Consider the following 27,480-nt stretch of genomic DNA (forward strand, 5'->3'; position numbering starts at 1 on the left):
CGGTTCTTACTCCTGCAGAGATGATTAATGAAGCAGGTGTTTTGAGATTGAAATTTTAAGAAACTGGCATCAAATTTGGCTTTCCTTGAAAAAAGGCCGTCCCCACTTCTAAGTCATTCTCAAGTTACTCTGGTGCAAAAACTCAAACCAATCCCAAAAGCAAATATATGAAAAAATCTTACCCTAAATTTGTATTTTGTACTACGCCTCAAATTCTTCACCGTATAGGTAAGATCGTCACCATCATATTTTGGCTTGAAACCGTATCCCTGCAGAATTATATAGGATTACTTGAAACATTATATTTGCAGACCAGACCACGTAACATACTTCATACAAATAAGTTTCTGTTTCAGACCATAATTATTATGCTCCCCTGACAAAGTAGTAAGTGCACCTTCAATTACTTACAAAAACACAAGGTATTTTTTTGGAGAGGGGGAAACTAACCATCCTCCCATCAGAAAAGGAGAAAAAAACACTAAGAAAAATATACACAGTGTAAACAGGAACTATTCAAAACATTTTCATAGGTAGAAGAGGACTCATTTTAAAACAAAGGTGGTTAGGCTGAAATGACACCTACAGGGACCACACTTCATGATGCAATTACTTTGATCTTACAAGCTTAACTTTCAACATGCAAACTCTAAAAGTCTTTGCAGGATTGGAGCTTAATAACACTGAACAATTACTGTCACAATAAAAAGGAGAAAGCTATGTGGCTTGGTCACAGCAACTGCAAGTCATTAGCTTAATTTCAGAAAATACAGTTCCTTGCAGAATATTCTAGCAAAAGTAATCACTGTTACACCTAATACAATAATAAAACAAACAAGACACATTATAGTCTCTTTTCTTATTGAAAATAAGTATTCTAAACTTACTGAGTTCTCATCCTCCATCTCTAATATATATGAGATTCCTTCATCTGATGGTGTTCCTGAGGGTTTTGTCCACTGTAGGGATAACCAAGTAACTCCAGCATTAATCAGCAAAGGACTTGCTGCTGTGGTTGGGGCAGTGCCTGAGGTATGATACAGGACTTCTTCACTAAAACCACTGTTTAAAACAGACAGTATGTAAACTAAATAGACACAACAATATCTAGAAAAACACAATTCTTACTAAACACAACTAAGACAGTTTCTTGGACATGCGCACAACTGGAAATCGCAGGCTGGTACATGAAGACTAAGCATGCCTATGAGTCTGTCAGTTACAAAAGGTCTGAACAAGGTTAACATGTTCATAATCGAAAGTTTCCTTTATATGATATAGTTACAATGTTTTTCTAACAAAAATATTTTGCTTTTTCATGTTGTCATTCTTCTGAAACAATGGAGTTTTATATGCAGTAATGTACTAATACCACAGTGTCCACCCTATTCAAAATGAAAACACAAAAACATAAAAGCATATATGGGAAGACCTGAAAAAAAGTTTTGCTTCCAAGGCAACAACTATATGCTTCAAGTATACTGTGAAGTACTAGTTTCTCTAGTGATTCAGAAAACAACAGAATAACAGCCTCATTCAATGTTATTTTAAGAGTTGCCAATATGAAAGTTTTATTGCAGAACAAATTAAGTAGTGTACACCAGTGAATTTCCTAATACAACTGTCAACCTTATCTGATGATGCTTAGATACGTGTTGAAATGAAAACACATAAAAAGACCTACTGTGGAACAGAAGGACGCAGAAGTCAGTATACAGGTACTGTGTTTTCACAGATGGTCTGATATGTATCCAGCTAGACTAAAAAAAACCCACCTGTTCTCAGCTGGCATTTGCTGCTTCTACATCAGGTCTGAAGAAACATTTACAGTCTTATGAGCCAGTCTAATTTTTTTTAACTACATGAAATTTAATGTCAAAGATGTAATTTTAATCTAAAAGCTAGGTATTACCTAAGTGAGCATCAGGAAGCCCTGAAAACAAAATTCTCCGTATGGCTTAAACAACAGCACCAGTTAAACACCTTGTGTGCCAGAACCTGACCTTTCTGAAATAATCTCAATATAAAGATAACTCAACTTCACTTTCTTTCCTACCCAACCTACCTTATAATAATGCACAAGCTGTAAATTTTGGTCTGCACTAAAGTCTTTTTGTCATTAAAAAAATAATATTTAAAAAAAATCTTACAGACAACACATTATCAAGTGTCAATAGCACCCAAAGCAGATATGCAGTCCGTGAGGACATCCGGACTGTGGAATAGATTTGTGAAGCAAGAAGAGAAGAAGCTCAAAACAAGAAAAACTTTTTAAATCTGGGGGGAATACTAATTTTTTTTCTTGCAAAAAAGTCACAAGCAAGAAAATCTCCGAAATGAAGATTAAGTGATGCATACTTATGCATCTACACAATGTATCTATTAATTTCAGCATTATACAGGTGGTCAGAGAAAGCATGAAGAGATGCTACACAAATACTAAGCCTATCTCTATTCACGACAAACAATTGAAGGAGTGTCATCTTACAAGCAGATACAAGGTGAAAAACCCCACACCTTAAAAAGATTTATTATCTTTACTTGATTGAACCACTCCAAATTACACTGAAATCAACTAAGACTTCCAGTGACACCCACATTGGAATGACTCTTAATGCATTTAGAAGTACAATAATGCTATCTATCTTTTAAATAATTTTATTTTTCCAGTTTTCTTTAGCCACTGTTTCACGTGTGGTTAGAATTAAATGTAAAAATATGACTAACTCAAACATAAAATATCTGTTCTTGTCAGTAAAATAATTTAGACAAAATTCTGCCTCCAGATGCCTAAGGTTCTCAACATTCTTCATAAGGAATGATCTGGCACTCTACCCTAGTAAGTATTATTTCAAGAGACTTCTTAATTAAATAATACCATAAAGGCAATAAAAATGCATCTTTACAAGGCTATGAAATATTGATTTAAAAAATGTATTTGGCATGATTAGTTTAAGAAGGGTACTTAACTAACCAGTGTCTTCTACCAGCTTATGCTGTAGGAATCTATAGTACATGTAGGTATTCCTAGAGGGTATATTTACACTCAGATGTAAAAGGGGAGCGGGAAGAGAGCCCAGGCACTGAACCCTGCTTAACTGCCAGCGGACTCAGGTTTTATTTTTTTTTTAACAGTTCCAACTAAATCACATCGTCAAGACAAAGCAACTCAGAGAATAATTCATTCCAGAAACATCATCCAGAAGGCAGTAACATAATAAAGACTGTGTCTGAGCACATCAAAAGTCAGTCTAGCCCACTACAAGTGTCCTCTGACAGTAGCCCAAAGCAGGTGCCTAAGGAAAGACACAGGAACAAGCACTACAGGCAACACATTCCTCAAGTACTCTCCAAAACCTCCCAACACACACCTCATCTCCTGAGCCAGCTGTGGTTTTCACATACGTAATAGCCTGCCAAAGATTTCTTCCGCCCAGCATGAGCTACAACCCCAGGTCTGGCTCCTTATTCTTTACACTGTCCTTCAACACCATCCAAGCAGACATTGTTCCCGCAAACACCTCCTTGTACACGCAACACACATCCTCTCTTTCATGCTATAAAACCACCACTGGTGAGCTGCATCATAATGCTCATAATATTTCAAACACTAAATTAAAAAAAATGCAAACCAGCAAATTTAGGCTGATGCCTAGAGAAGCCCTGTTTTTATGCCACATAGGACCTCAAGGTCCAAGTGCTTCTAGGTAGCGTCGACACTGGCAGTCTGCTCTAGAGATGATGAGCCCTGGCAGTATGACTATTAGCCAGGTTTATCTGCTTTAACTGAAGACCAAGAAGCATTCCCAACAACTAAGGCACCCACTAGTACAAGTGTAATTTGAGAAACCAGTGATGATTTGTTTTTTTTTCCTCCAAGTTCTTACATATATTCTCCACTGAAGTCAACTGTCATACATTCAAAAGTTCAAAATAAAGTTTGGTACTCTGTAACTTCTGAAAAGTAGCAATTTAAAGAAAGAACCACATGCCCTAAGCATTCACAATAAGCTCTAGAATGTCGAAAGAATTCAGTGTTATGGTAATGTCATAGTCTGTCCATTTCCCAGGGTAACAGGAGACTGACACCTTAGATAAAGGGACGTATCCAAGTCACAGGACATGTCAAAGAGCACAATACAGATACACCTAACAGGTCACAGCGGGGTTCCGTCTGACTTACTTCCTGATCCAGCAGAGTTACTGACACCTTTTCATACTGTCACCACTACAACTCTAAATTAAGGAAGGACAATAAGCCCTAGAAAATTGCCATGGAAGCTTCAGGTGCTAACCTTAGATCTAGCACCATGTCAAACCTCCCTGGAACCAAAAGCAGCAGAGAGCAAGGTACGAGGTACCCTCTGGTCAGCACAGCAGCAGCACAAGCACTGCAGCATTTAAACTATTCATTTCTGGTCCTCTGGCTGAGTTGCTTGTCTTTTAGCACTATCCCCAGAATTTTAGTAGAAGTGCTTATTACATCTGACACAAAAGCCACAACTGCAACGAATGTGTGAGTCTCTACAACATAGTGCTTAGCCAATAATTCTATTACGAGAACAAGCAGCAGGAAACATGTCCAAGGTAGCAACTTCAGTGATCAATGTAGGTCTACAAAGACTGAAGCTAAAAACAAGCACAGCCTGAGCTGATTTCACATGAGAGCAGCCGGGTTGTCTGTGCCATGCTTGTGCTCCCCATTCCAGGAGCATCGCGTACAAATGTCTGAGGAGCTCTTCAGGAAATGAGGCCAAGTCTGGCAGAAGTAGCTGTATTATCTTCTTCTAAGAGGGGCTGAGATTCGCAGCATTTCTACAGTATGTATGGATATACGTAGTGGTTTTAGTATGTAGCTATTCCATGCCTGGACAAAACGCATTATGCTGGGGATCACAGAAGAGCTGAAGTTGGAAGGGATCTCTGGAGGTCATCTTGTCCAACCTCCCCTGCTCAAGCAGGGTAAAGTGGTTCATTGTATGCAGCTAATCTGCAAACCAAATAATCCAATCACATACTGTGAATTAATTATGTAGTTGGACTAGATGATCACTGTCAGTCCCTTCCAACTAAATTATTCTATATTCCACTTCATTCCAGTTAGACAAAAGACCTTTTTCTTTAAATGCCATAATATGTTTCTCCTAAACAAGCACGCGCATGCACATGCATTCCATATTTATACATATAATAGTAGTATTTACCTCATTCCCATGTCATTTTTGGCTGCTAGCCTAAAGGTGTACCCCATTGCTGGTGATAGTTTAGTAATCCTATACTGCTTCTGTTGGCCATAATAACACTGGCAAAACTCTCCATTTCCTTTTCCCTAAAAAGGAATAAGTTAATCACATTATTCATTCTATTATCTATGCACCCATCAACTAAAGTAACATACAAATGTGAAGTAAATTCATTTTTTGAAATTAAACATAACTCATGGCTCTCCCACATAGTGAGGTAGTAGCGTATGAAAATTTGTGTATATATTGAATTAGAGGTTTTTTTCCTTCCTTTCCATTTCCCAGCTCCACAGGGCTGGAAGGAAAAAGCCATGAAGCTTCTGCAGCTCTGCTATTTCAGGATAGCAGGTAGGGACTGGAAGATGCTCAAACAGGCATAGCAGATCCACTCCCTTTGTACAAAAGAAAGACTGTTAAAGGAAAATGATCCTTTGGTGTCAGTTCTTGAAAGAAGTATTGGACTACAAGTGAAAAAGCCACTATTAAGAGCAGCAGAATCATGTCATTAAGATCCTACTATTTTATATTCCCCAGGAAAGAAATTAGGCAATAATCATATTTTGATAATTGCTTCAGGAATTACGTATTTTTCACATGCCTCCAGACAGAAGTCATAATCTTCATACAACTTCATGTGCACAGTCACATACAAGTACTTCTAAAAAACCCTACAAAATAAAAATAAAATAGAGTAACTTGCTTACTTCATCCCATTCTAAAAGGTAACTGTGGATTTTAGAACCATTATCACAAGATGCCTGCAACAGGAAAAGAAGAAAGTTAGAGCTCTAACTAGATACAAGACCACTTAAGGAAAAAATGCATGTATGGGGCAAATCATGACAAGACCAGCAGACGGCAAATGACGCTCCCCTTATATGACTGTTTCTCTTCCCAAGACAGTCCTAGTACATTCTCTAGCCAATGAATGCTTGTACCATGTTTATGGTTTTGGGTTTTTAGACTTTGAAAAAGTATTCTGGCAGCAATGTAAAATGCTGTCGTATTTTTCTGAGCAGCTAGATTGCAGGCAGGTCAGCCCAAATCTCAGCCTCTCCAGACCACTCCATTTGGTTTGCACAAACAAGCCTATGTTCAATGACAGGGAAAGGAATTGATTCCACAGTACAGCAGGCAACTGGAACTCATCAACTTAATCTACAAAGGTCCCTTGCTTTTCTGGGAATGCTTCTCTTTTTGTTAAAGTCCCCATTTAATCCAGTACATCTATTTCCACTCATGGAACTGTGACTGAAATAGGTATGGTTGACAAAAATGTTCCATTTCAATGAACTGGCATTTTATTGACAGATCTGAAACAATTCTGAAGAGTTTAAAGTATTTATTTTAAAGGCTGTTAAGCAAATTCTTACCTTCCACTGAAGAGTAAGAGAATTTTTGGTCCGATTAGTTATCCTGGGCAGATTTGGAGTCTCAGGTTCACAACTTGTTGTGGTAAAACTCTCTGCTTCTGAAGGGCTCCCCTTTACACAGTTGCATTCTACTTGGATTCTACAGTGGCAAAGAGCCAATTAACATTTTGCTTCAAAATCTGTGTATACAGTTTCCAAAGAAAACTGAGTGTTCAGAATTAAGTTACTTGTCTTGCTACCTCGTTATTAAAATACCACCGTTGTAAACAAATAACTGGCAGAAGCACCTTGGTCACCACAAGTAACACAAAAGAAAAGAGTCCTTTACTTTGGACGTACATCGTTACCGTCAGTCAGCTTTAGTTTCACAACGACATTTGAATTATGTCTGTTACTTGCTGTACTTTGTTTGGGAAATAATGGTAACATCTTGCAGGCTCATTATCTGTTATAGACATATTAATTGATATTATGAATAATTCTTCTCCTGCAAGTGCTTTTGTCATGTGAGCACAGTGAAGCTGTTGATACACTTACAGAGTATCCTCTGCACTCCTTCAAGACCTTGCTGAGTCTGTTCACCCTGTCCTTTCTTTTAGGAAGGCTAACTCTCCATGTACTTCAGCGGAGTGAATTCTTGCTTCTGTCTCAAAAACAAGTGGTTTGTTTTTCTAACAGCTTGTCTCCAAAAGGAAATACAGGATTATCTTCCAGCCTCACCCTGCTCCCCTAGCTGTGTAGCTAATGCCTTGTCTCTTCCTTGGGTGAACAAGCACATTAATTTCTTCCGATTTATCTGTTCTTTTGAAAGAAAAACCATAAAAGCTAAAAAAACACTTTCCTGTGATCACTGGTGTGAGACCTAGGTTGCCTGCTTGTGAAGATGCAAAAGTCCTTATATGTTCTTGTTGCATGAACAGCAAGTCACAGGAAATTTGGCTTTGTAGATTTTGTGAACAGGGAGACAAACATTTGAACAGTGACTAATGACGCACACAAAGCTGTGCTTGCATACAGTTGCAAGTATGTAATTTATCAGTTATCTTCACAGTTTAGACTTCCTGATCTTCACTATTTCGGGCAGTGTTCACAACTGGCATAATTCTGCTTAGGAAGAGCTTACATGGCTAAGCCGCCTATTCCCATATATGACCTACAAAACCCAGAACTAAACAAGAAAGAATCTGAACGTAGCCTGATAAAAAAGGACTTACATAGGAAAAAGCAAGTCTTAGGCTCTGACCCTTATGGTCCGTGCATTTGTTGGGTAAAGTGCATTAAAACTACTAAAAATAGGAACAAAACCACAGGGGAACGGTTGCATATGAAAGAGCTTTGAGTCAATTTACCATTCATCCTTCTCCTTAACCTGTGCTGCAGACCATACAGGAGCCCAAATCAAATGAGGGCTGTGATAATAACAGACCTTTTTCCTTCTGGTTCGGCGACCAGGGCAATATTCCGGAAAACAGCACTAGGAAGTGTAGAACCCTTCACACCAAGGACCATGAATGTAGCTCTCCCATACTTCAGCCTTCTCCTTGTCTGATGTTACCAGTTTGCCAGTTATGTTCATTGGGGGGTACATGTTCTTTGCCCTTCATTTTCTTGCTGACATACCTATAGAAGCTCTTATTATTCTTTGCGTCCCTTGCCAAGTTCAGCTCCAGATGACCCTCCAATATTTGAAAATGGAGGGAAGAACACCAGCTAACAACATCTTTCCAATTCTATGTTATTTCTTCAGTATGACGTATCGAATTCTGCTAGAAGGGTAGAATTACATTGAGCTAGGCACATATTTTGTAGTGCATATGAGGTCAGATTCACTGGTCTACTGGAGTAAAGCAAAACCAGCATAAGGTGACCTTCAGGTGGCCAACAATGAGCATCTTCCTATGCAAGGTACTTTGCTGCTTGTGGAAAATTGAGAGAAAGCACATAGTATCTGTACCTGGCTCAAAGGACAGTAAAAAGTCACTATGCTGGCATGAAGGAAAGAGCATGGATGTTGGATGGTGGCACAACAATCTTCTCTTGTGTTTCCCAAAATGGACTGCGTGGTCAGCTAAGCCAAAAATGTTGATTTGTGACTCAAAGGAGGGCGGGAAGTGGTAAAGACAATCTCTGAAGACTTATGCAAATACACAGATACAATGAAACTTTTAAAACATTTCCACTGAATATAATGAGTAGAAAAAGAGATACTCACTTTGCATGGTAATCAGTTGCTGGCCTGAGATCATTTACAGTAACTTTATTTTCTTCTCCACTGGAGAGAGATACAGTTTTGTTTAAGAGACTTTCAGAATCCCGTATGATTATAAAAAGACACATCATCTAACCCATTCGCCTAACACTCCTAAGAAATGTATTCGCTAACAGTTTGTCTCTGTTGTTAAATATAGTGAAATGTAAATGCATTTATCTTTGAACTTTAGGGGTTTCTTGTGTTTGATTGCTGTTTTTTTGCCCTGGTGGTTCTCTGCCTTTTTTGTTATTTTGTTTGTTTGGTGGTTGTTTTTTAATGAAGAATCCTTACTTTCCTCTTTATGCAGTAAGACCAGCTTCATGTGTACACATATACGTTATTACACAAAACCCACTGAAGTACCAGGGCCTATAGAAACTCGGTTCAGCTTTGCAAGAACGATTATCTAAAACTGTACGTGACTGCATATGGATACTTGTTAGCACCTAGTAAACAGAAAAGGTGCCTAAGTAACATCTATTAGACATCAACTTAAGTTAGCAAAGCTCGTTTCTTTTGCTCTAATTTCTAGGACAGGAACATCCAACTTGCAATTCAGGTACTGCTCCTAAGAAATCCATGGAAGGTGACTAAGATAACTAGCTAGATACAAAGACTTACAATAATTAGAGAGCTCTACAAGCTCTACACCCTTAGTGGTAAATTTTACTGTTTTATTTCTCCAAGTTGCAAAAAACTGATGGAAAAATGTTGTGTTAGGAATTAAACAATTGAATTGTTTTATTTGTTTTGCTGTTGGAGTTTGTTCTGTGTGAATCCAGATTTTCATATCGTAAGACTGTCTCTTACTAAGAACATTTTCAGGGAAGGGAGGTATAACTTTACTGGGAGTAGAAGCGTGTGCTCAAGTACATAACTACAAAACCAACTGCTATTTCTCACTAGTCTATCTCACTACTTCAGAACTGATAGCTTCAAGTGCAGCTGGTTGAAATACATCTAAGTGATATTAAAACACACCAACATCTAAGAACAAGGTCTTTACATTCTAATTGATGGTACAGACTTTAGTAATAAACCAACAAATTCTACTAAAAAGGTTGTTAATTCCAAAATAGAAGTTAAACAAAACTGCTGATTATTTAAATCTCCAGACATGAGACAGATTTTTAATGAGGTTTTAAGCCACATAATTCAATGCAACAGCAATTAAATAAAAATAACGAACACCTACATGTATACAGTTTTGTACTTCCCATCTTTTCCGGTATTTGAAATCATCACTTCGTAAGTGTAAACCTCTGGTACGTCGTTTTTGTCAGCATCTTCTCTGGTATCGCTGGATGGAGGGGACCATGTAAGTAGTGCTGTTCTTGCCTGTATGTCTGATACCTGTAGAAACAGAACTTTTGAGATCTCTGCCATTTAAATGCTATTGTATATAAATGCTGCTTTGCCACACAGGACCAGATAAAAGAGAACAAAATCATATACCAGTACCATATCAGATTATTTATACTGATATAATAGCTACTAAATAGTTTTTAGAGGTGAAATCAAGCCAGAAATACAAGAAATTTCATGACAAAACTAATCCTAGGGCACAAGGCTGAGTGCAAAGAAACTTCTAAGTAATGAATGCCACCTAGTGGGCTATATAAAACCGAACGGTATCATTCGTGAAGCAGAAGAGATGGCAAGCATATATCATTAAATCAGTCATTTCATTAAATAACGTTTCAGGCATTTTTTCCTTTGATATCACTGGCACTAAGACTTTTTTTTAGTACTCTCTTGGTGATTCAGTTTTCTTATGAAATACATAGAAACTCAGGAACTTCTCCAGAATGGCTGGCACTACTCTAACAGGTGCGTGAAGAAACTCTGCTTTGGGAATTTAATTGTGACTGTGAAAAGTAGATTCTCCCATTAGATTAGAACCTATTTGGTTAACTACTCCAGCACATTTGGTTTTTTTTATCAGGATATTAATAGGGATACAACTATGTGAGGTTCTAATCTAGTACGCTAGGAAACAGAATATTCTAACATATCTCAATGTACTTTGAGCTCAGGCACTTGTGCTGAAGGCATGCTTACAAGGTCCGTGTGCATTTACACATATATACATAACAGGCAGCATCCTAAATAATTCCTGTGGTGGTGCTTGCCTGCACAGCCCACCCTTTGTAGAAAGGCCTGAGTAACAACAGTTGGTGTGACAGAAATATGAGTATAAACAGTGTGTTGCAAACGCAACACCTCCAACTGTCTGAGAAGTGTCTGCCCCAGCAGACTCATTAGGCTAAAAGCCAGCAGCACTCCGGTGGATTAAATGGTAACCAGGGAATCACAAAGAGACTTCCAAAATGAAGAAGTAATCAGCTTTGGAAGTATGAAAGCATCACAAAAAATCCTAACAAGAATAAAAGATGCTGGGGTGGAAGAAAGCAATGATCAAAACCTGGCCTGACAGTATGAGGAATTGCCCTGCCACCATCGCCACCTTCATCCAGGTCTGATGGATACCACAAGTAGCTGCACCCCAGCTGGTACAACGGGATTTCAGGGTGCAGCAGGCAGGAACTCACAACCTGGGGGGGGGGGGGGGGGGGGTCACATGTGACCTGGTAGAGAGCTTTCTCAATGGCTTGTGGATTAAAAGATTGCAGGGAACAACAGATTTTAAGGAATAGCACAGTTACATGCAAAGCTAAAGTACCACCATCTCTCAGAGGAGACATGCACTTAGGGGCACCCATGCTCCCAGAAAAGTGGGTGCTGCTCCAAACCCACACATGCTGCAAGGGGTTGCAGATGCTCATATTTCTGTAGGTGAGTGCACAGGTGCATGCATGTGATTACAAATTTTTAGGATCCATTATAGAAGGAAGTTTAGAAATCTGTGTTTATTAATATTGCATGTCTGTTGTTGTGGTTTATATGTTGTACCCACCTATTATTTCCAATCATTTCATAAGAGAACAGAAAACTTTTCACTATATGAAATTACTAGTTTTACAATATGACTGTAATATATATCTATTTTGGGAATAATTGCTTTTGGGAATCTACTACCAGAGTATCAGAATCAAAATGCTATCTTCACAGCTGGTGCTCAAATTGCTATCATCTACTGAACTAAAGCCTGAATGGAGCAACTTCAAGAATGCAGCAGAGAGGAGATGACTTACTGAAAGCAGACAAGTAGAAAGGAGGAGGAAAATCAAAACCGATGAGCCTCAATGTCTTGGAAATAATATCACTAAGCCCTTATATGCTAACAGGACAATAAATCACACCCTGAAAGGGATCAAATGCTAGTAAGATTACCCATTGAACTTCTTGGAAACACAATTCAAAGTTCAGTAACAGAAATTCCACTATAACCCTGATGTGGTCACAAACACACACTCAAATCACCACAGTAGAATTCTAGCATTTTTGGAAGTCTTTGGAGTTACAGGAAGCATCTGGGGTGGTAAAAACTCACTCTCAGATACTCTTAATCCCTCCCCCCTGGATTGCAGAAGGCAGCACGGGATACTGATGGAACTGTAGGTTTCTGGAGGACCAGCTGTGCTCCGGGATCAGTAGGTCCACTGTAAGATGATCTATTCCTATGTTTAGCTATCTTAGCAGTTGATATTTTTTTCCTAAAGTCGAGGGAGTACCTCTCTCACTATCAACTAAGCTGACTAGTCCTAGCCACCACAGAGCTGAACATCAGATCTTCCCTTCCTTTCTGCAGTATGTGTTTGAAGACTGATAGGATTTGTGTCTCCCCTCACTTATCTAAACCTCTGATCATTCTCACTGTTCTCTTTATTTCCTACAGTTTTATTACCTTTAGTGCTTTGCCCAGAACTGCACATAACATGTTATCTGTCACTTTGCTAATACCAAACTGCCTTATACACTTCACAGATTACATTTCTGTTCATATACCTTAGTCTGTCTATCTTCTTTTACACCAGAGAAGTAATGTGATTGGTATGAGTGAAAGGTGGCTTGGTACATAATTGTACTGGGTTTGCATGGCGTGGCAAGGTTTTGGTAGTGGGGCTACAGGAGTGGCTTCTGTGAGAAGATGTCAGAAGCTTCCCCCTATGTCTGACAGAGCTGATGATGGCTGGCTCCAAGACGAACCCACCACTGGCAAAGGCCGAGACTGTCAGTGATGGTGGTAGCACCTCTGAGACAGTGTATTTAAGAAGGGGAAACACACCCCCAACAACAAAAAAAACCCTGTGGAAGACCAACAGCAGCCAGAGAAGAGCGAGAACGCACGAGAGGCCCATCCCCGCAGCCGCCGTGGCAGCGCAGGAGGGGCAGGGGGCTCCAGGCCCGGAGCAGAGGTTCCCCCCAGCCCGCGGTGAAGCCCACGCTGAGGCAGGCTGTCCCCCTCAGCCCGGGGAGGCCCACGGAGGAGCAGATCCCCACCGGCAGCCCCTGGAGGCCCCACGCCGGAGCAGGTGGGTGCCCGAGGGAGGCTGTGACCCGTGGGCAGCCCACGCCGGAGCAGCTCCTGGCAGGGCCTGTGGCCCCGCGGGGAGAGGAGCCCGGGCTGGGGCAGGTTTGCTGGCGGGGCTGGGGACCCCGGGGGGACCCGGGCTGGAGCCGGCTGTGCCTGAAGGACGGCACCCGTGGGGGGACGCGGCTGGGGCAGGGGAGGGCTGTGAGGAGCCGCCCTGAGGGGAAGGAGCGGCAGAGGCAGCGTGTGAGGGACTGACCCCAGCCACATGCCCGGCCCCGGCGCTGCTGGGAGCGGGGAGAGAGCGGGGGTGAAGTTGGGCCCGGGGACAAGGGAGGGGTGGGGGGAAGGTGCGTTTTAAGATTTGGGTTTATTTCTCATTATCCTGCTCTGATGTGATTGCTAACAAATTAAGCTAATGCCGCCAAGCGGAGCCTGCCCTGCCCGTGAGGGTCACTGCCGAGCGATCTCTCCCTGCCCTCACCTCGACCCACCGGCCTTGCGTTACATTTTCTCTCCCTGCCCAGCCGAGGAGGGCAGCGGCAGAGCCGCTTTGGTGGGCACCTGCGTCCTGCCAGGGTCAGCCCGACACACATCTTATTGGAACATTAAAATATTAGAGGTTTCAACTGTTCAGTACAGAGAAAGCAGGAAGAGTGGGAGCAAGATCAAAGACAGCATTACAGACTATTGAGTAACAGACAACTCACAGGACTTTGACTAGTAAAATTAAACCCAGAGTATTAGTGGAAATCATTAGATTATCAACAAGCATTAACTGAGAACAGGGTGAAATGCTCTTTAATCTCTAACTAGAAGAAAAATTGTTATCCTGAGTTACTAGCCCAGGGCAATATTTGTTGGTCAACTCATGTAAACCTTCCATAAGGCTTCTAAAATAATCGATGAAAACTGTTAACACAGTAACTATATCACAATGAAGCAGTATTATGTACCCACCCAACAATCAGCAACTAAGTAGGTTGTTCTGGTTGTTTCACTTTGTGTAAACAGAGTATGTGACTAAAGATTAGTATGAAAAAGCTTTGCTTTGGCAAATTTGTCAAAACTTTAAAGCAACAGTGAGTGGAACTGAACATGATCAGAAATGCAAAGTGAAAACTATTCACAGAAGCTGAGAATTAATGACATCCTCATGGTGCATAAAAAGCTGCAGTGTATAAAGACCTATATAAATTCTCTATGCATACACACGGCACACATATGCATAGGGGAAAGAGGAGAAATGTGTTAGCCAATAAGCTATTATTTAACAGAATTTATAAGAAGTTAAAAGATTCAATGAAATAAAAACATCTAACAGGTTTAAAGATAAAACCCTTTTTTCTTTTGTTTTTTAAAAAGGAAAATTACCATGGAAGGCTTCAAGTCAGGCACTGATCTGCTATTGGGAAATGTAGAAATTGAAACTGTAAAATGTTATTTTCACCCTGCATTTGCAGTATGGCAGAAATCCCTATCCGTCTTATGTAACTCTCTTGCTGGACTAGAAAATTTACAACCCACACCCAAGTCACTCAGCCCTGTAGATGGTGCCCAGTGAGACTCATGGGTCTGCAATAAACCAGGTCAAGTCAAACCACTGGTTCCCCATCAGTGATGTACACTCACATTAAACAAAGGAGCTGCAAGAAGCCAAGCCTAAACTAGTAAGCCCTGCTGAGGAGCACTGGGGAGTAAACTACTCATGGAACAGCAGATATAAGAGGCAGATACTGGAGAGACTGGAGGGCCTAGGAGAACAGGCTCATGGGCAGAAGAACATAACAATAGGTTCAACACTTAACTCTTTAGCAGGGATAAACACTGGAAATGATTTTTAGACCTGTTCCTCATATACCTGAATCCCACTGAAGTTGCTACCTTCTTTTCTGCAACCTCAGATAACGGCAGTGGGGGAGTGTGAGGACCTTGTGTGAGGGGTCAGTAATCAGACAAAAAGAAGAGGGGCAATAGGAGTGGAACTGTGTAATATCAAGGTTTTCCTACTGGACCTACACTTTATATATTGTTACGTATTTCGTAACTTCTGGAGCTTTTCAAGAAATTCACATACAGGTGAATGAGTATATTCAATCACTCTCAGTTGCTAAAAAAAAGTCACAGCTGCAAGCACTGACAAGAGAGAATCAGAGAATATAATTTAAGTCCTTGTTAACTTGTTTATAAAACATTTGATACTGCTTTTCAGATTCAACTTCCAGCAAAAAAAGTAATTCTTAAAAGACAGTTCTAGGTTCAGTTATATTCTTCCTCACAAGACTATTAATAAGGGACAAAAGCAAAATATTACAAGATTAAGTATTGCTAAAATTAAGATTTCCTATTAAAAACCAACTTTCCCCTATTGTGTATATGCACAATGGCAGTCTTACTATTACATCAGCATGTACTATCTTAACACAAAACTCCAGCTTCACATAATGCAAGCATATGACAGTAATTTCTAATTTCTTCACTGTCCTTTATCCTTGATGTTCCATAAAATCCCAATATTTGACTTTTTGAACACTAGGCAGATCTCTATTATAGAAAAGAGTTACTAAAGTTTCAGAAACTCCTGTCAGTTCTCAAGCACAAAACACTAGCATATTTTCAAATAATCTCTGCAATACAAAGATGAAAAAAGCCTTTCTGAAGAACAAATACTAAGATCAGAAGAATCCACTACACATAGGTGCCCTGAGACACTCAGGAGTAGCTTTTTCAGAAGACCTGGCATTATTTATTACTTTGTATGTTTATTCAAGCAGCTGTAATTGGTTTTAGTTGCACTCAACTCTGAACACTGTGTGCTTCTCCGAAGCACAGTACAATACTTGAGTCAGGCCCCAGCACCGAGGAAACTAAGAAGTGGGCATGTTTTCATTAGCAGTCCAGCTTGTGAAAGTGAATCTCCTTATTAAGTATATTACACATGCCATTTAGGTCAAACAAAAGAGCAGTTCTAGCACGTGCAAACTGGATTGTGTTCAGTGACACAGGGTGCACTGAAACAGTGAGGTCCATCACAACCTAAAAGCCTGCAAGCATACACGGAACATGCATGAACCACAAAACAGGATTTACACACTACATAACCAGCCCTCAAATTCTGAGTTCCTTTTGCCTCTCATTAAATACACAGCCTTGCACTTCATTCTTAATTTTGCTTTTGCCTTTTCAGGTCCCCTTGTCTTTTCTTCTATTTGCTTTGTTACTTAGTTAATGGACATGACAGCTGGTGAGGACTCTGCTCAAATGCTGAGGACTCAGCATGGTGCAATCTGCAGAACCACTCCAGCTTACATATGGATATAAAAAGTTCAAGACCACTGTTAAGTAGAAGGGTCATCTGGTGGCAGTACCATGTTATAATCTTAACACTGCCACGTATGAAAAGAATGGGGGATCCATAAAGGGGGAAGTTTAAGAAAATGAGAACACTCATAAAAGCACTTAATAGGGGTCTGGAAGCAGCAAAGTTGATGTTCCCCATACTGCACAGAATTCATCCAAGAGATGCGTGAACGAATGAACACCAAAGAGTCCACCACCTGCTTCAGATGTGCATGCTCTTGGCCTGAGCATTAAGAAATGGGACAGCCCAGGACAGGTCACAGCCTTCAGCATTACTCCCGATTTTCTGGAACAGGGTATCGTGCAAAGGAATGTGACCACCACAGCCAGTATCCAGTATCGCCTGCACCAGCGCAAAGTTCGACCAGGGAACAATGTACTGACGATCCATCAAGAGCAGCACTGTGGCACAATCCCCGCAAGGAGTGCTTCAAGCAAAACATTAATCAAAAACCTACAGGAGTATTTCTGATGAGAACTATAAACGGAAGGTATGAAAAAACACAATCTCCTGGTTCACTTGTGGGAGGGTGAGGAAAACGTTTCCTTGGAGAACCTGTGGGAGGGTTGCTTCTGATCCTCCAAGGCCTAAGTAGGTAATGCTGCTTCCCTTTCTCTTATCACTTCACACTCCCACAAGCTGCAACATCAGCTAGTCTTCCATCCACCCACAGCCCTGACAATCCCTTGCCTTCGCAAAGTGTAAGCCTCTCCAAATGCTGGGAAGTTTGGCTTTTTGCCTTCTGTACACTAGTCTGTAGCAGACTACTACTGCCTAAGCCTGTGATGTCTTCTGAGGTCTGCAAAGAGATCACTTGTAGGCACACAGCTATGTGCAATGATGTTCAAGTAAGGACATAGTGGGGAGGGAAAATAATGTGCTTGCCTAAAAGGCATGGACGATTGAGTGTTGAGGGTGGAAGGAAGTGAAAGAAAACAAGGCAGTACTGTCACGCTATTGCTGCTTCTTATGTCATTAGGAACATAGCAGAACACACGACTTGTTGATCATACTTCTCACAGTCTCACTCTAACCACCCCAGGAAGCTCACAGTTATCACTCCCACTGGTGGTGCAGCCACTGATGACATCTGGACTTGAATGGCATCCTGTATGCCCTGACCGCTGGCAGAAGACTGTGCATTCTTCTAGAGAACTGGTCCCTGTACTTTCAGTCAGGACAGAAAGGATCATCCACATTTTCATGAAGTTAAGAAAGGGACAGCAGGCACTCATGATTTGAGGGCTGCTGACAAAGCTGTTGTCCAGCACACCCCAGTGACAGCACTATCTTGCAGTAAGCAAACCTTGCAGCAAAATTGTTTTCTGCATCCATTCTGGTACAGTATGTGGCTAAACTAGGCAAACATTCCCTTGTTGGGACAAACTCTCATTACTCTGAGCCAAAAGGGGTCAAAGACACCAGTCCCCTTAGCTACACAACCCTGATCCATTCCCAGAGCAGGTATGTTTTTACGGTGAACAGCAGGGACCATACAGAAAGAACAGCACGTTGCTGTGTTAAAAGAAAACAAAACCAAAAGGTAATTGTAATCCTCAACACAATGGGCCAGCAGTAGTACAGAATCTTTCCTGCTTCACTTTGAGAATGGAATAGAATTCTTCTAAAAGTATTTTGATCCTAGTTTCCTAGGAAATGTGTGTGTGCATATCTATTATTAATATTTTTATGTATGTAATTTTTAACAGCAAATAGCTCCCTTAAATTCTTTCTAGCACCATCCTAAGTTCAGATTGTCTCTACTGCTTGATCTAACAGAGTAAAAGCAATAAGTGTTTCCCAACATCTGTGGAGATGAGCTGCATAGCTGGACAGTGAAACAACAGGCAGCAAACCAAAACCTCTGCTGGTAGGACTTTACAAGTACTTGCAGTCAGAAAAAAGATGAGATGTGGGAAATCCGGATTAAATTCCAGGTCCTGGATAAAGATCAGTGCTGTCAGACGTAGACTAAATTTCTTATAGCCGTAAGCCCTTTTCACCTTTTTTCTCCAGCTTCTTGAAGTCTGGTCCTAATCACCAGTTCTTCATTCCAGTCTGTACTCTTCCTTTACCCCACCCAACTTCAGCCCTTTAGTCTCTCAGTAAAGTTATGGTATCCTTGTCTCACCAGTCTTCATCTTTCTTGGGTCGTTTCAGTCAGTCTCTTACTACTACTGCCCACTATCCCCACTACTCTCAGTCTTATTAGTAAGACGTTCAGCCTCCCATCACCCTTTCATGATCAGTTTGCTTGTAAAACTAAAACAGAAAAGCTACTTGCTCTCCATCTTGTTCTTCCAATAGTTCACACCTAAAATTCCGTTTGTTCCTGGTCTCATTTTCTTATCTTAAGACACCTCAGGTATTTTAGGATCTCTCAAGTCTTGATTGTCCTTCAGACCGGTGCTCCTTGTCAGAGCTGTCTCTTCTTCACTCACTCCCTTCCTTCCTCACACTTTTATCTCCCTAAGCTTTCTTTTCAATCCCAGTTCCTCCTCCAAAAATTCTTTTTATTGCCCCTCCACTAGCTCCCATCACCAAGGTCATCCTGTTAAACGCTGCTGAACTTGACTGTCCCAGCTACTATCTACACTACAGCAACAGCTAGATCAGCCAGCTTCCACCTCCATGCTGCTTAGCCACCAAAGACACTGGGGCACTGAAGACATGTTAACCCATTCTGATGCTTGGACACAGCAGGACAACAAGCATTCAGGACTTCCTCTATCATTACAATCCCTGCTCACCCCTTGAAACACACAGAATCACAGAATGGTTCATGCTGGAAGGGACTGCTGGAGGTCATCTAGTCCAAACCCCTTGTTCAACCAGGGTCATCTAAAGCCAGCCAGCCAGAACCACGCCCAGACAGCTTTTCAGTATCTCCAAAGAATGAGTCTCCACAAACTCTCTCGACAACCTGTGCCAGTACTCAGTCATCCTCACAGTAAAAAATTTTTCCTGATGTTCAGAGGGAACCCCCTGTATTTCAGTTTCTGCCCGTTGTCTCTGGTCTTGATGCTGGGCACACTCAGAAGAGCCTGGCTCTGTCCTCTTTGCACCCTGCAGGTATCTATACATACGTTGATAAGATCCCCCCCTGAGCCTTCTCTTCTCCGGGCTAAATAGTTCCAGCTCTCTCAGCCTCTCCTGGCCAGGCTGTAAAGCAACATATGAAAGAAGAATCAAGACTGAAGCTCTAAAATCAGGGCCAGCCTGTCCGGGAGGTGGAAGGGAGAAGGTATGTAGCTGATGAATGGCAGTGTTGGAAGTCCAATGATCATTCAATCTGATCCTTTTTCCTTCTTATCTTTTCTCTGTATGTTCTTTCTTCCATAAAAGTTTACTTATTAGTTACGTGAAGCATGTGTGCTGTGGTAAGCTTAGGACTGACAAAGGATGAAAAGCAGGGCGCCTGATTATGGAGGAAGTAGCTGGCTGACTGGACAAACCCATGGCAAACTCTTCCTGCAGTTTCAGTTGCATAGACTTTTTGTAGTTTACAATAGGGAACGCAAACTGTTTTTACTCAGGCAAACTGGTGGCCTCAGGATCGAGATGCAGATTTTTGGAAAAGCTGTGTAAATCCTCACAGAAAGGTTAGGACCAGGGAAGGCCCAGATGATGAAAGAAAAGGACACAGGCCTGCTGTCAAATGCAAGAAACTACTGAATTTACCAGCAATGCTTTAAAGAGTACCTATGCAGAATTACGGATTACAGTTTTACAAACTGCAAAAAAAGTGGTAGATTTTGCAAGCAGGTAGGTCAAAAGCCCACTGCTGACAGTCACCTTCCTTAGCAAATTTTGTGTCTCTTACCTGAAGGCACCAGAGACACTTAAAGAGAAATCTGTCATGATTTTTCTTTACTTTTCAAATAAGTTTTCCAAAACTTCTCCCATGTCTAGAGGTATCCTGGTGTGTGAAATCGCCTCCCGGAGTTAAAACTAAACAATGTTACAGGTCATGGAGAACAGATTTTACAGTAAAAGATGGTGTTAAGCATCATCTTAAGTTAAGCATCAGCATTGTGTTACCGGCAATGTTGCAAGCTCTTTCTCTATTTATCTTTTATAATTCTATTAATGCTGAGATTTCAGAGTGGCCAAGAAGAATTCCACATAGCTATCAAGACAATTTGAGCTTCATAAATGTTAAAATACTAAAAATTACTTTGGTCATTTACATTTCAGTGACTGGAAGTAAGCAAGTTTTCTGCAAGTTTAACTTGCAAGTTAAGCAAGTTAAAGATCCTTTAAACTTGGAGAGAGAAAAGGACGTATCACCGTGTAAAACAGCAAAAGATACATTCTAATTTTATAGAAAGCTTTATTTACTTACCACTGGTTTGGCTATATTAGAAAGAAGTGCTTCAAGTGCTTTTGTTTCTTCATCCTTTTCTTAAAAAACAAAATCAAAGCAAACAAAAGGTATCCATGAATATTGTTCAGCAACTTTACAGTTAAATAGCTCTTCAAATTCAACAACACATGGACTAAAGTATGTATAAAATAGAACACCTTGCCAACTTGCATTCATCTAGGGCAACATAAAACCAAAAAAGCTCCCAAAGAAGCTGTTCATACAAAACTACTTCTAAATCTGTTCTGTGATTTATGGAATACAGAAAGCTTTGTTATCTTTTATTAACATATAACTTTAAACAAACTACTGCTATGAAGAAATTAAGCTTTTGGCTGAGGTATTTCCTATAGATTTCACTTTGGATGTAGACACAGTCAAGTTCCAGTAGCTAAAATACGTTACTGCACATCCGCTGGAAGACTATTGGTAACACTATTGGCCTCCTTCAATTGCAAGGGCAAACCTTAGCTTAGCCTTCAGTTACATCTCTGGGAAAGAATCTAAGGTGTTTTGTTTCAGCTGAAGGTATAGCTGAGCTTTACAACTCAACATTTATAGAAGGTGGTTTATGTGCTTTCTCCCACACAATATTAAAATTTTATTATCTCAATAGTGTAAGTGAACAGGCTACTTAGTTTTTAAGATGTGGCCATGCATTTTTATTTAACCTGCCTTAAACTACAATGAAAAGAAAAACAAAGCCTGATAACATTGTTTAAAAAAACCCAATGGGTCAAATCAATTTACAACGTTATATTTCTAAGATTATTTATGCTGTTGAAACTAAATGCATTTTCTGACTTCTGTTTGTTGTTACAAGTCTAAGTCACAGTACACAGTCTTCCCAAGCATCTTTTGAATTAACTAGTTTTGAAAAATGGACTTTTCAATTTTTCATGTAAAATACTTCTAAGGAACCATTAACATAATTTTCATAAAATGTACTGTTGCTTACATATGTTATGACCTGTGCTTTGGTAAAGTTAGCTCACAGATAAGTAACATCCAACAAAGCAAACTGAAGCCAAGACAAATGCCACTCTGGAACTATAGTGGCAAGTATTCATTGAAGTCTGGAGCACCAGTTCTCAACTTCTGAATTCAGGTTGTATCTCAAGGTATCCCCTGGTATTAAGATTTCACAGGGTATCATCTACACAAGTTTTGAAACAGCTCTTGTAGGTTGCAATTTCCTAGTCTTGGTTAGCTGTATTTTCTTCACATTCCTTTATGTTTACAGCAGTCTAATATAGGTTGGCACAAAATCATCACCTCAAAGTAAACTTCACTGAGTTAAGAAAATGTAGTTTCCCTCAGCATCACTAGTTACAGATCTCTATTCTGAGAAAACTGTACTTGACTGATGACCAGTCTTTCACATTGTGCTCTGAATATGAAGTGCTATGCCAGTGACCTGAAAGTTGCACAGTGACACATCGTCAGATTCAAAAATTACTGTATGACCAAGACCGAGTAAATTCAGTCCATTTATGAGATCACAAGCTTTCCAGTGAAATAAAGGTATTAATAATAAACACACTCCCTATGGTAGTGTCTTAGAAACCATGAACTCACATGGACTAGTGCAAGGACCAGCCTTTTTCTACAAAGGCTTTTCAATAATGAGTTGATAGGGATGGACATTACATAAGTTTTATGTAACAACAGATCTCTTTTACAAAATATTTATTTTCAACAAGTTGATTATATATTTTCTGTGTCAGACACTTGGTTCTTTTCATGCTTTCTTCAATATCAAACAGGCCATCAATACCCAGCAATTCCTTAAAATATCAGCACCACTAACTCTGGACAAAACAGAATTTTCTTTAAACAGTTTTATGAAGTATGATTAGTAAGATTTGCTCCAGTCTACATGAAGACTTGCACGTCACTAGTTTTGTTCTCTTAGGCCCATTGTTCTGATGTGACAAGCATGTTGACTGCCCTTAACTCCATTCTATGTAAGTCAGGGCAGTTACAGGCTGCCATTTAACTTCAAGGTTGTCAGTGTGGTGTTCTATCTATAAATGCTGTGCTCAGCCTGACTCTGGACTTGCACGTGTTTTTTTAATTATACACACACATACATATTTATAGTTTTTGTTAATACTTACCTTCTACTTCTGTATCTGTCTGAGAATTGCTTTTTCCTTTACCCAAAGACTTGCTTTTGGTGGAACCTGTGCTTATACCAGCCGCATCCTGTCCTTTTGCAAGTCCATTATGTTCGCTTGTGGGAGAAGGACATTTCTGAGGAGATGATGGAGGACTGTTTAACTTATCCTTCTGAGTTCCATGTCGATCTTTCAATTTCTTTTGTAACCTTTCGTATGTTTTACTAGACCTTTCATCTCTAAAGTTGGATCTTCCATGAGCAGACAGAGTATCTAAATGAAAGTAAAGAAGAAAAAAATTAAAAATCAGAACAGAATGTAATTAAAAATATATTTAAAAACGCTCTGTGTGTTAAGTGCAAATTTTTGTGTAAAATTACATCTCTGCTTCTACTGGAAAACTGAAGTTGACCAGCAGACGAACTAATACACACTAACTGGATATTAACAGTGCTAGGGAAGAAAATGTAATCTTTCCTTCCCACACCTTTTTTCTACTTAAAAATTATTCTTAAAATGTTTCTATAATCTTCCTTGAGCTGTAAGCTACATGGTAAAGTCAGCACACTACTGTATTACATGGGAAGAGGTTTGCTCTAATGCTGAATAAAAAATACAGAAGTTTTAAGTTTTGGAATGCAACTAGAGCCCAACTACTCGACTGGTGCTTCAGCAAAAATCAACAGGGAAAAACCCCACAAAAGCACAGTGCAACTGAAAGACATGAGAAGACTGAAGATAGTATGGCTAGGTCTTCTAGTACACTGTATCTGTACACAGCAACCAGAGGTATTGCTGCAGTATCACCAAAGTCCCATCTCTAAGTCTGAACATGGTTTTGGTAAAAAGTCAGTAGCAGACTAATAAAACTTAAACTGCAGATTTGTGAACTTTTCTATCCCATTCTAAGGTTTTTATCCATTTCACCTTTATGCTGCTCGTAACAGCTTACTGACTCAAGACTTTAAAACAGTGTACCACATGGAACCAGCTCCTTCCTCAGTGTAACCCTATCAATGACAAATGAGGAAAGCTTTCAAAAAAATACATCCTTCAAAATCAGCATAGAATTTGTGTATTTTGAGGTAAGTTGGATTACTTGGTCTGAAGAATGAAGTGCATTATTTGTTACTTCTTATGTGCTAGGAAGTATAGAAAACAAGATCAAATAAAAACATCCTTGCAAGAAGGATAGAAGTCACAGAACTAAAGAGCTTTCCAGTTTCTGTTTTTTTTGTGTGTCAGCTTAGTTCCCAGAAAATTTGGCAAAGGACTACTAGATAAGCTGTGACCATTTAGAAATCTGATTTTCACTACCATTAGAAATATAGGAGCTCTTGTAGAGAACTACCATGCTCTAGAGTGCTTCTGGGTTTGTTTTTTTCCCTTCAATTCAGATTCCTCATACAGGAGCGTAACTGTGGGCTTTACTTCTGAAGGCCATAGCCAGCGTCACTGGTCCAGAATTAAATACAAAATCTGTTACAAATATGTAACAAATTATAGCATCCCTAATCCTCTCCCTAAATCCAAGGACATCTTACACATATATTTAAAACAAAGCAAAACCAAAAAATCCCATTTTATCAACATTTTTTTGCATTAGCAGTTTAGCAAATTACCACTGAATTCATATTTAAAGGGATATAACCTAGCAGCAGAAATCTAAAAAAATCTTATTCCATTAAGAACTACCCTTTATCTTTTATGCATTTAATTATCATACTCCAACGTCTCAATTTAGCAAACTAGAAGCAAACAACTGCCGGCTACAGGAAACCAAGAAATTAGTAAAACTATAAATAAGCACTCGAAGAATATCTAATTATGTACTGTTACCAAAGTAGTGTGACAAAGAAATGAAGTACAACTTAAGAATACAGAAACACTAAGAATTCCATGAAGATCAAGACATCAGTACATCCTTATCTGACAGCTTTGTAAATCACAAGTATTTAAGCAGAGTAACTAGCTGGCAGATATTTTTAGATGATTTTAGTAGTATCATAGAATGCTGAAATCTACACATATGCAGTGACATGACACAGCTGTGTTTAATCTACTCCTCCACAGCTTCCAAATTCTTCCTCTAAAAACAGCAACCTGGTGTTGATCTCTGAAGTTTTTCAAGGTCAGCATCCACCTTATAACATAAGTTTATCTAAAAAAAATCAAGTCTACCAGAAATGTAAATATTATCTAACAACATAACCAGAGTTAGAACACACATACACTTTGGCACTAAAATGTATTAAAGGCAGATGTCAATAGCACTACCAAAGAGAGCTTCAACTACAGTTTGAGTTTAGGTTGGTGGCACCTGATTATTCAAACTACACTTCAATATGGACACTGGACTAAATGCATACAGTTTTATAAAAAATAGAACACTTTTTTTTTTCAGAATCAATACTAAGACCTCTTGTTTCATGCTTCAAACAGGATACTTGCAAGATATGAGATCTCAGAACAGTACTCAGGTATGGATTTAAACACTGAAACTCAGGGGAAGGCATCAGCATCACTACAAACACTTCATGCACTGCTTTCCTGGGCAAATCTATAACTGATACACATAAAAAATAATATGCATGTTTAATGGATCACTGAACTGACAAGTCTAATTTATTAAAATAACTTTTTGTGGGATAATAAGCTTCAGTAAACAAAAATGGTATCCTCATAAAACTTTTTGTATAGCTCTCATTCAAGCTGTAAGTCTTGCTGGATAAAGCCTGTATATCAGCATAACAGATGATGGAAATGAGTACAGCATTATTTCCTTTCATAGAACTTGCAATATTCAATAAGCTACTTACCCAGCTCCCCATATACTTGTGAGGTGTGATACTGTGGAATGTACTGCGTTGCCATGTCACTAGCTCCGGTCACAGGTGAGTATATATGACGTGGTGGAGGGGGTATCATGGCTGGAAGTGGAAGGAAGCCAGGCAGTGGGGGATGCGGAGGCCTGTGTATCACTGCGTGACCACCAGGATGAAATTCTGGAGCCTGAGGAACCACCACAACCCTTCGAACTCCATTATCCTCAATAACCTGTACAATGAGAGAAACCACACAACAGAAGAGAAATGACAGTCTGAAAGGTATGTTTCTACAGATACTTAAACAATACCAGGAATAGTAACACCCTTCACTTTGAGAAAAGGAAAACAGGAGAGCGTAAGAAAAAAAAGACAGGACAATGAAAGGGCTACCTCATTAAGTGTATTAACTGCAACAATGGCATTAATTTCTCAGTGTGAAAGGGAAAAATACTGTTAAAAAAAATCTGACTGTAACATCTTATAAGCAACCAGTTATACTTACAGCATAAGCCCAGCTTCTTCCCAGGGTCCTGTTTCCACCCTTAGTCACACTGCTTGTATGCTACACTATGTATGTTCTGTATGTTCTACAGTGCAACGACTAGCTTGGTCCCTAAAAGTGATGTGGTGGGTGGACAGACCTCACTCTGCATAAATGGTGAGAGGAAAGGCACAAGAGTCAGGTCTTTGCTCTGTGCCCAAGGCAGTCCACCAACACTAACCCAGGAGGCACTTGCCATACTGCACCTGCAGGCACGCAGCAGCCATTGTCTGCATCAAACTGTTAAAGCAAAAACCTAGCAGGATGGTGGTCAGCCCTCTCAAGACTCCTTCACAACTCAAGGTAGTTTTTGTAAGGAATTTTTTCTTCCTTTTCTTCCCTCACCTGTTAAAACGTCTTGCACCCTGAAGGAAGCCACATGCTACTTGGAAAACAGGGCAGGGGCCTTTGCAGCCGCCTTTGCCAGACTCTAGTGTGCAAAGAGGCTTGTGCAAAGATGGCAAGTGGGAGATGTGACAAGACAGCGTTTGTCCGAGGGACCCAAGCGCAGCCCTTAGCAATGTTACCAGAAGTTCAAAGAAACAAATGCAGCGTATGCAATCCCATGATGAGAGTAACTGTGATCATGTAAGATGTATGGAGCTGAGGCATGCTGTGCACAGTACATGCAGCATGTCTGGGGTCTGTAGCATGTAGGGGTCTGGTGGAGAGCAGGCACGAAGGCATGTACTGTAGAAAGTGCTGAAGCAGATAATGCTCTTTCACTAAATGAGGGCCATCATCAACTGGACCAGAACCAGGGGTCTCTCCCTGAAGCACATCACAGACAGGGAAGACTGCCATCATTATCCTCTCTAGATGTTTGTATCATTAGTGGCAAATTCACAAAAATACATGACTTCTGGGAATATCCAGAGATGATCTTGGCATAATTTGACTATTACGCATCATGCTGTCACTAACTTTAGTGTCTGGGATGCCAATTAATAAATTGTTTTCCA

At 40.0% G+C, this 27,480-nt stretch overlaps 1 protein-coding gene across 6 annotated transcripts in view; it reads right to left on the minus strand.

Annotated features, from left to right (window-relative positions):
- Positions 1–27,480, minus strand: part of FNDC3A (fibronectin type III domain containing 3A) — a 127,031-nt gene that overhangs the window by 25,835 nt on the left and 73,716 nt on the right. For all 6 annotated transcript variants that reach the window (XM_040583836.1, XM_040583837.1, XM_040583834.1 and 3 more), the window contains 10 exons: positions 25,969–26,206; positions 23,150–23,422; positions 21,009–21,067; positions 10,063–10,220; positions 8,829–8,888; positions 6,617–6,755; positions 5,948–6,001; positions 5,205–5,329; positions 888–1,062; positions 183–269 (listed from right to left, as the gene is read on the minus strand). In XM_040583836.1, the coding sequence (XP_040439770.1) occupies positions 183–269; positions 888–1,062; positions 5,205–5,329; positions 5,948–6,001; positions 6,617–6,755; positions 8,829–8,888; positions 10,063–10,220; positions 21,009–21,067; positions 23,150–23,422; positions 25,969–26,206 (1,368 nt within the window). The remainder of the gene's footprint in view (positions 1–182; positions 270–887; positions 1,063–5,204; positions 5,330–5,947; positions 6,002–6,616; positions 6,756–8,828; positions 8,889–10,062; positions 10,221–21,008; positions 21,068–23,149; positions 23,423–25,968; positions 26,207–27,480) is intronic.

This window comes from Falco naumanni, chromosome 2 (genome assembly GCF_017639655.2).
Source record: "Falco naumanni isolate bFalNau1 chromosome 2, bFalNau1.pat, whole genome shotgun sequence".
NCBI classification, from domain to species: Eukaryota; Metazoa; Chordata; class Aves; order Falconiformes; family Falconidae; genus Falco; species Falco naumanni.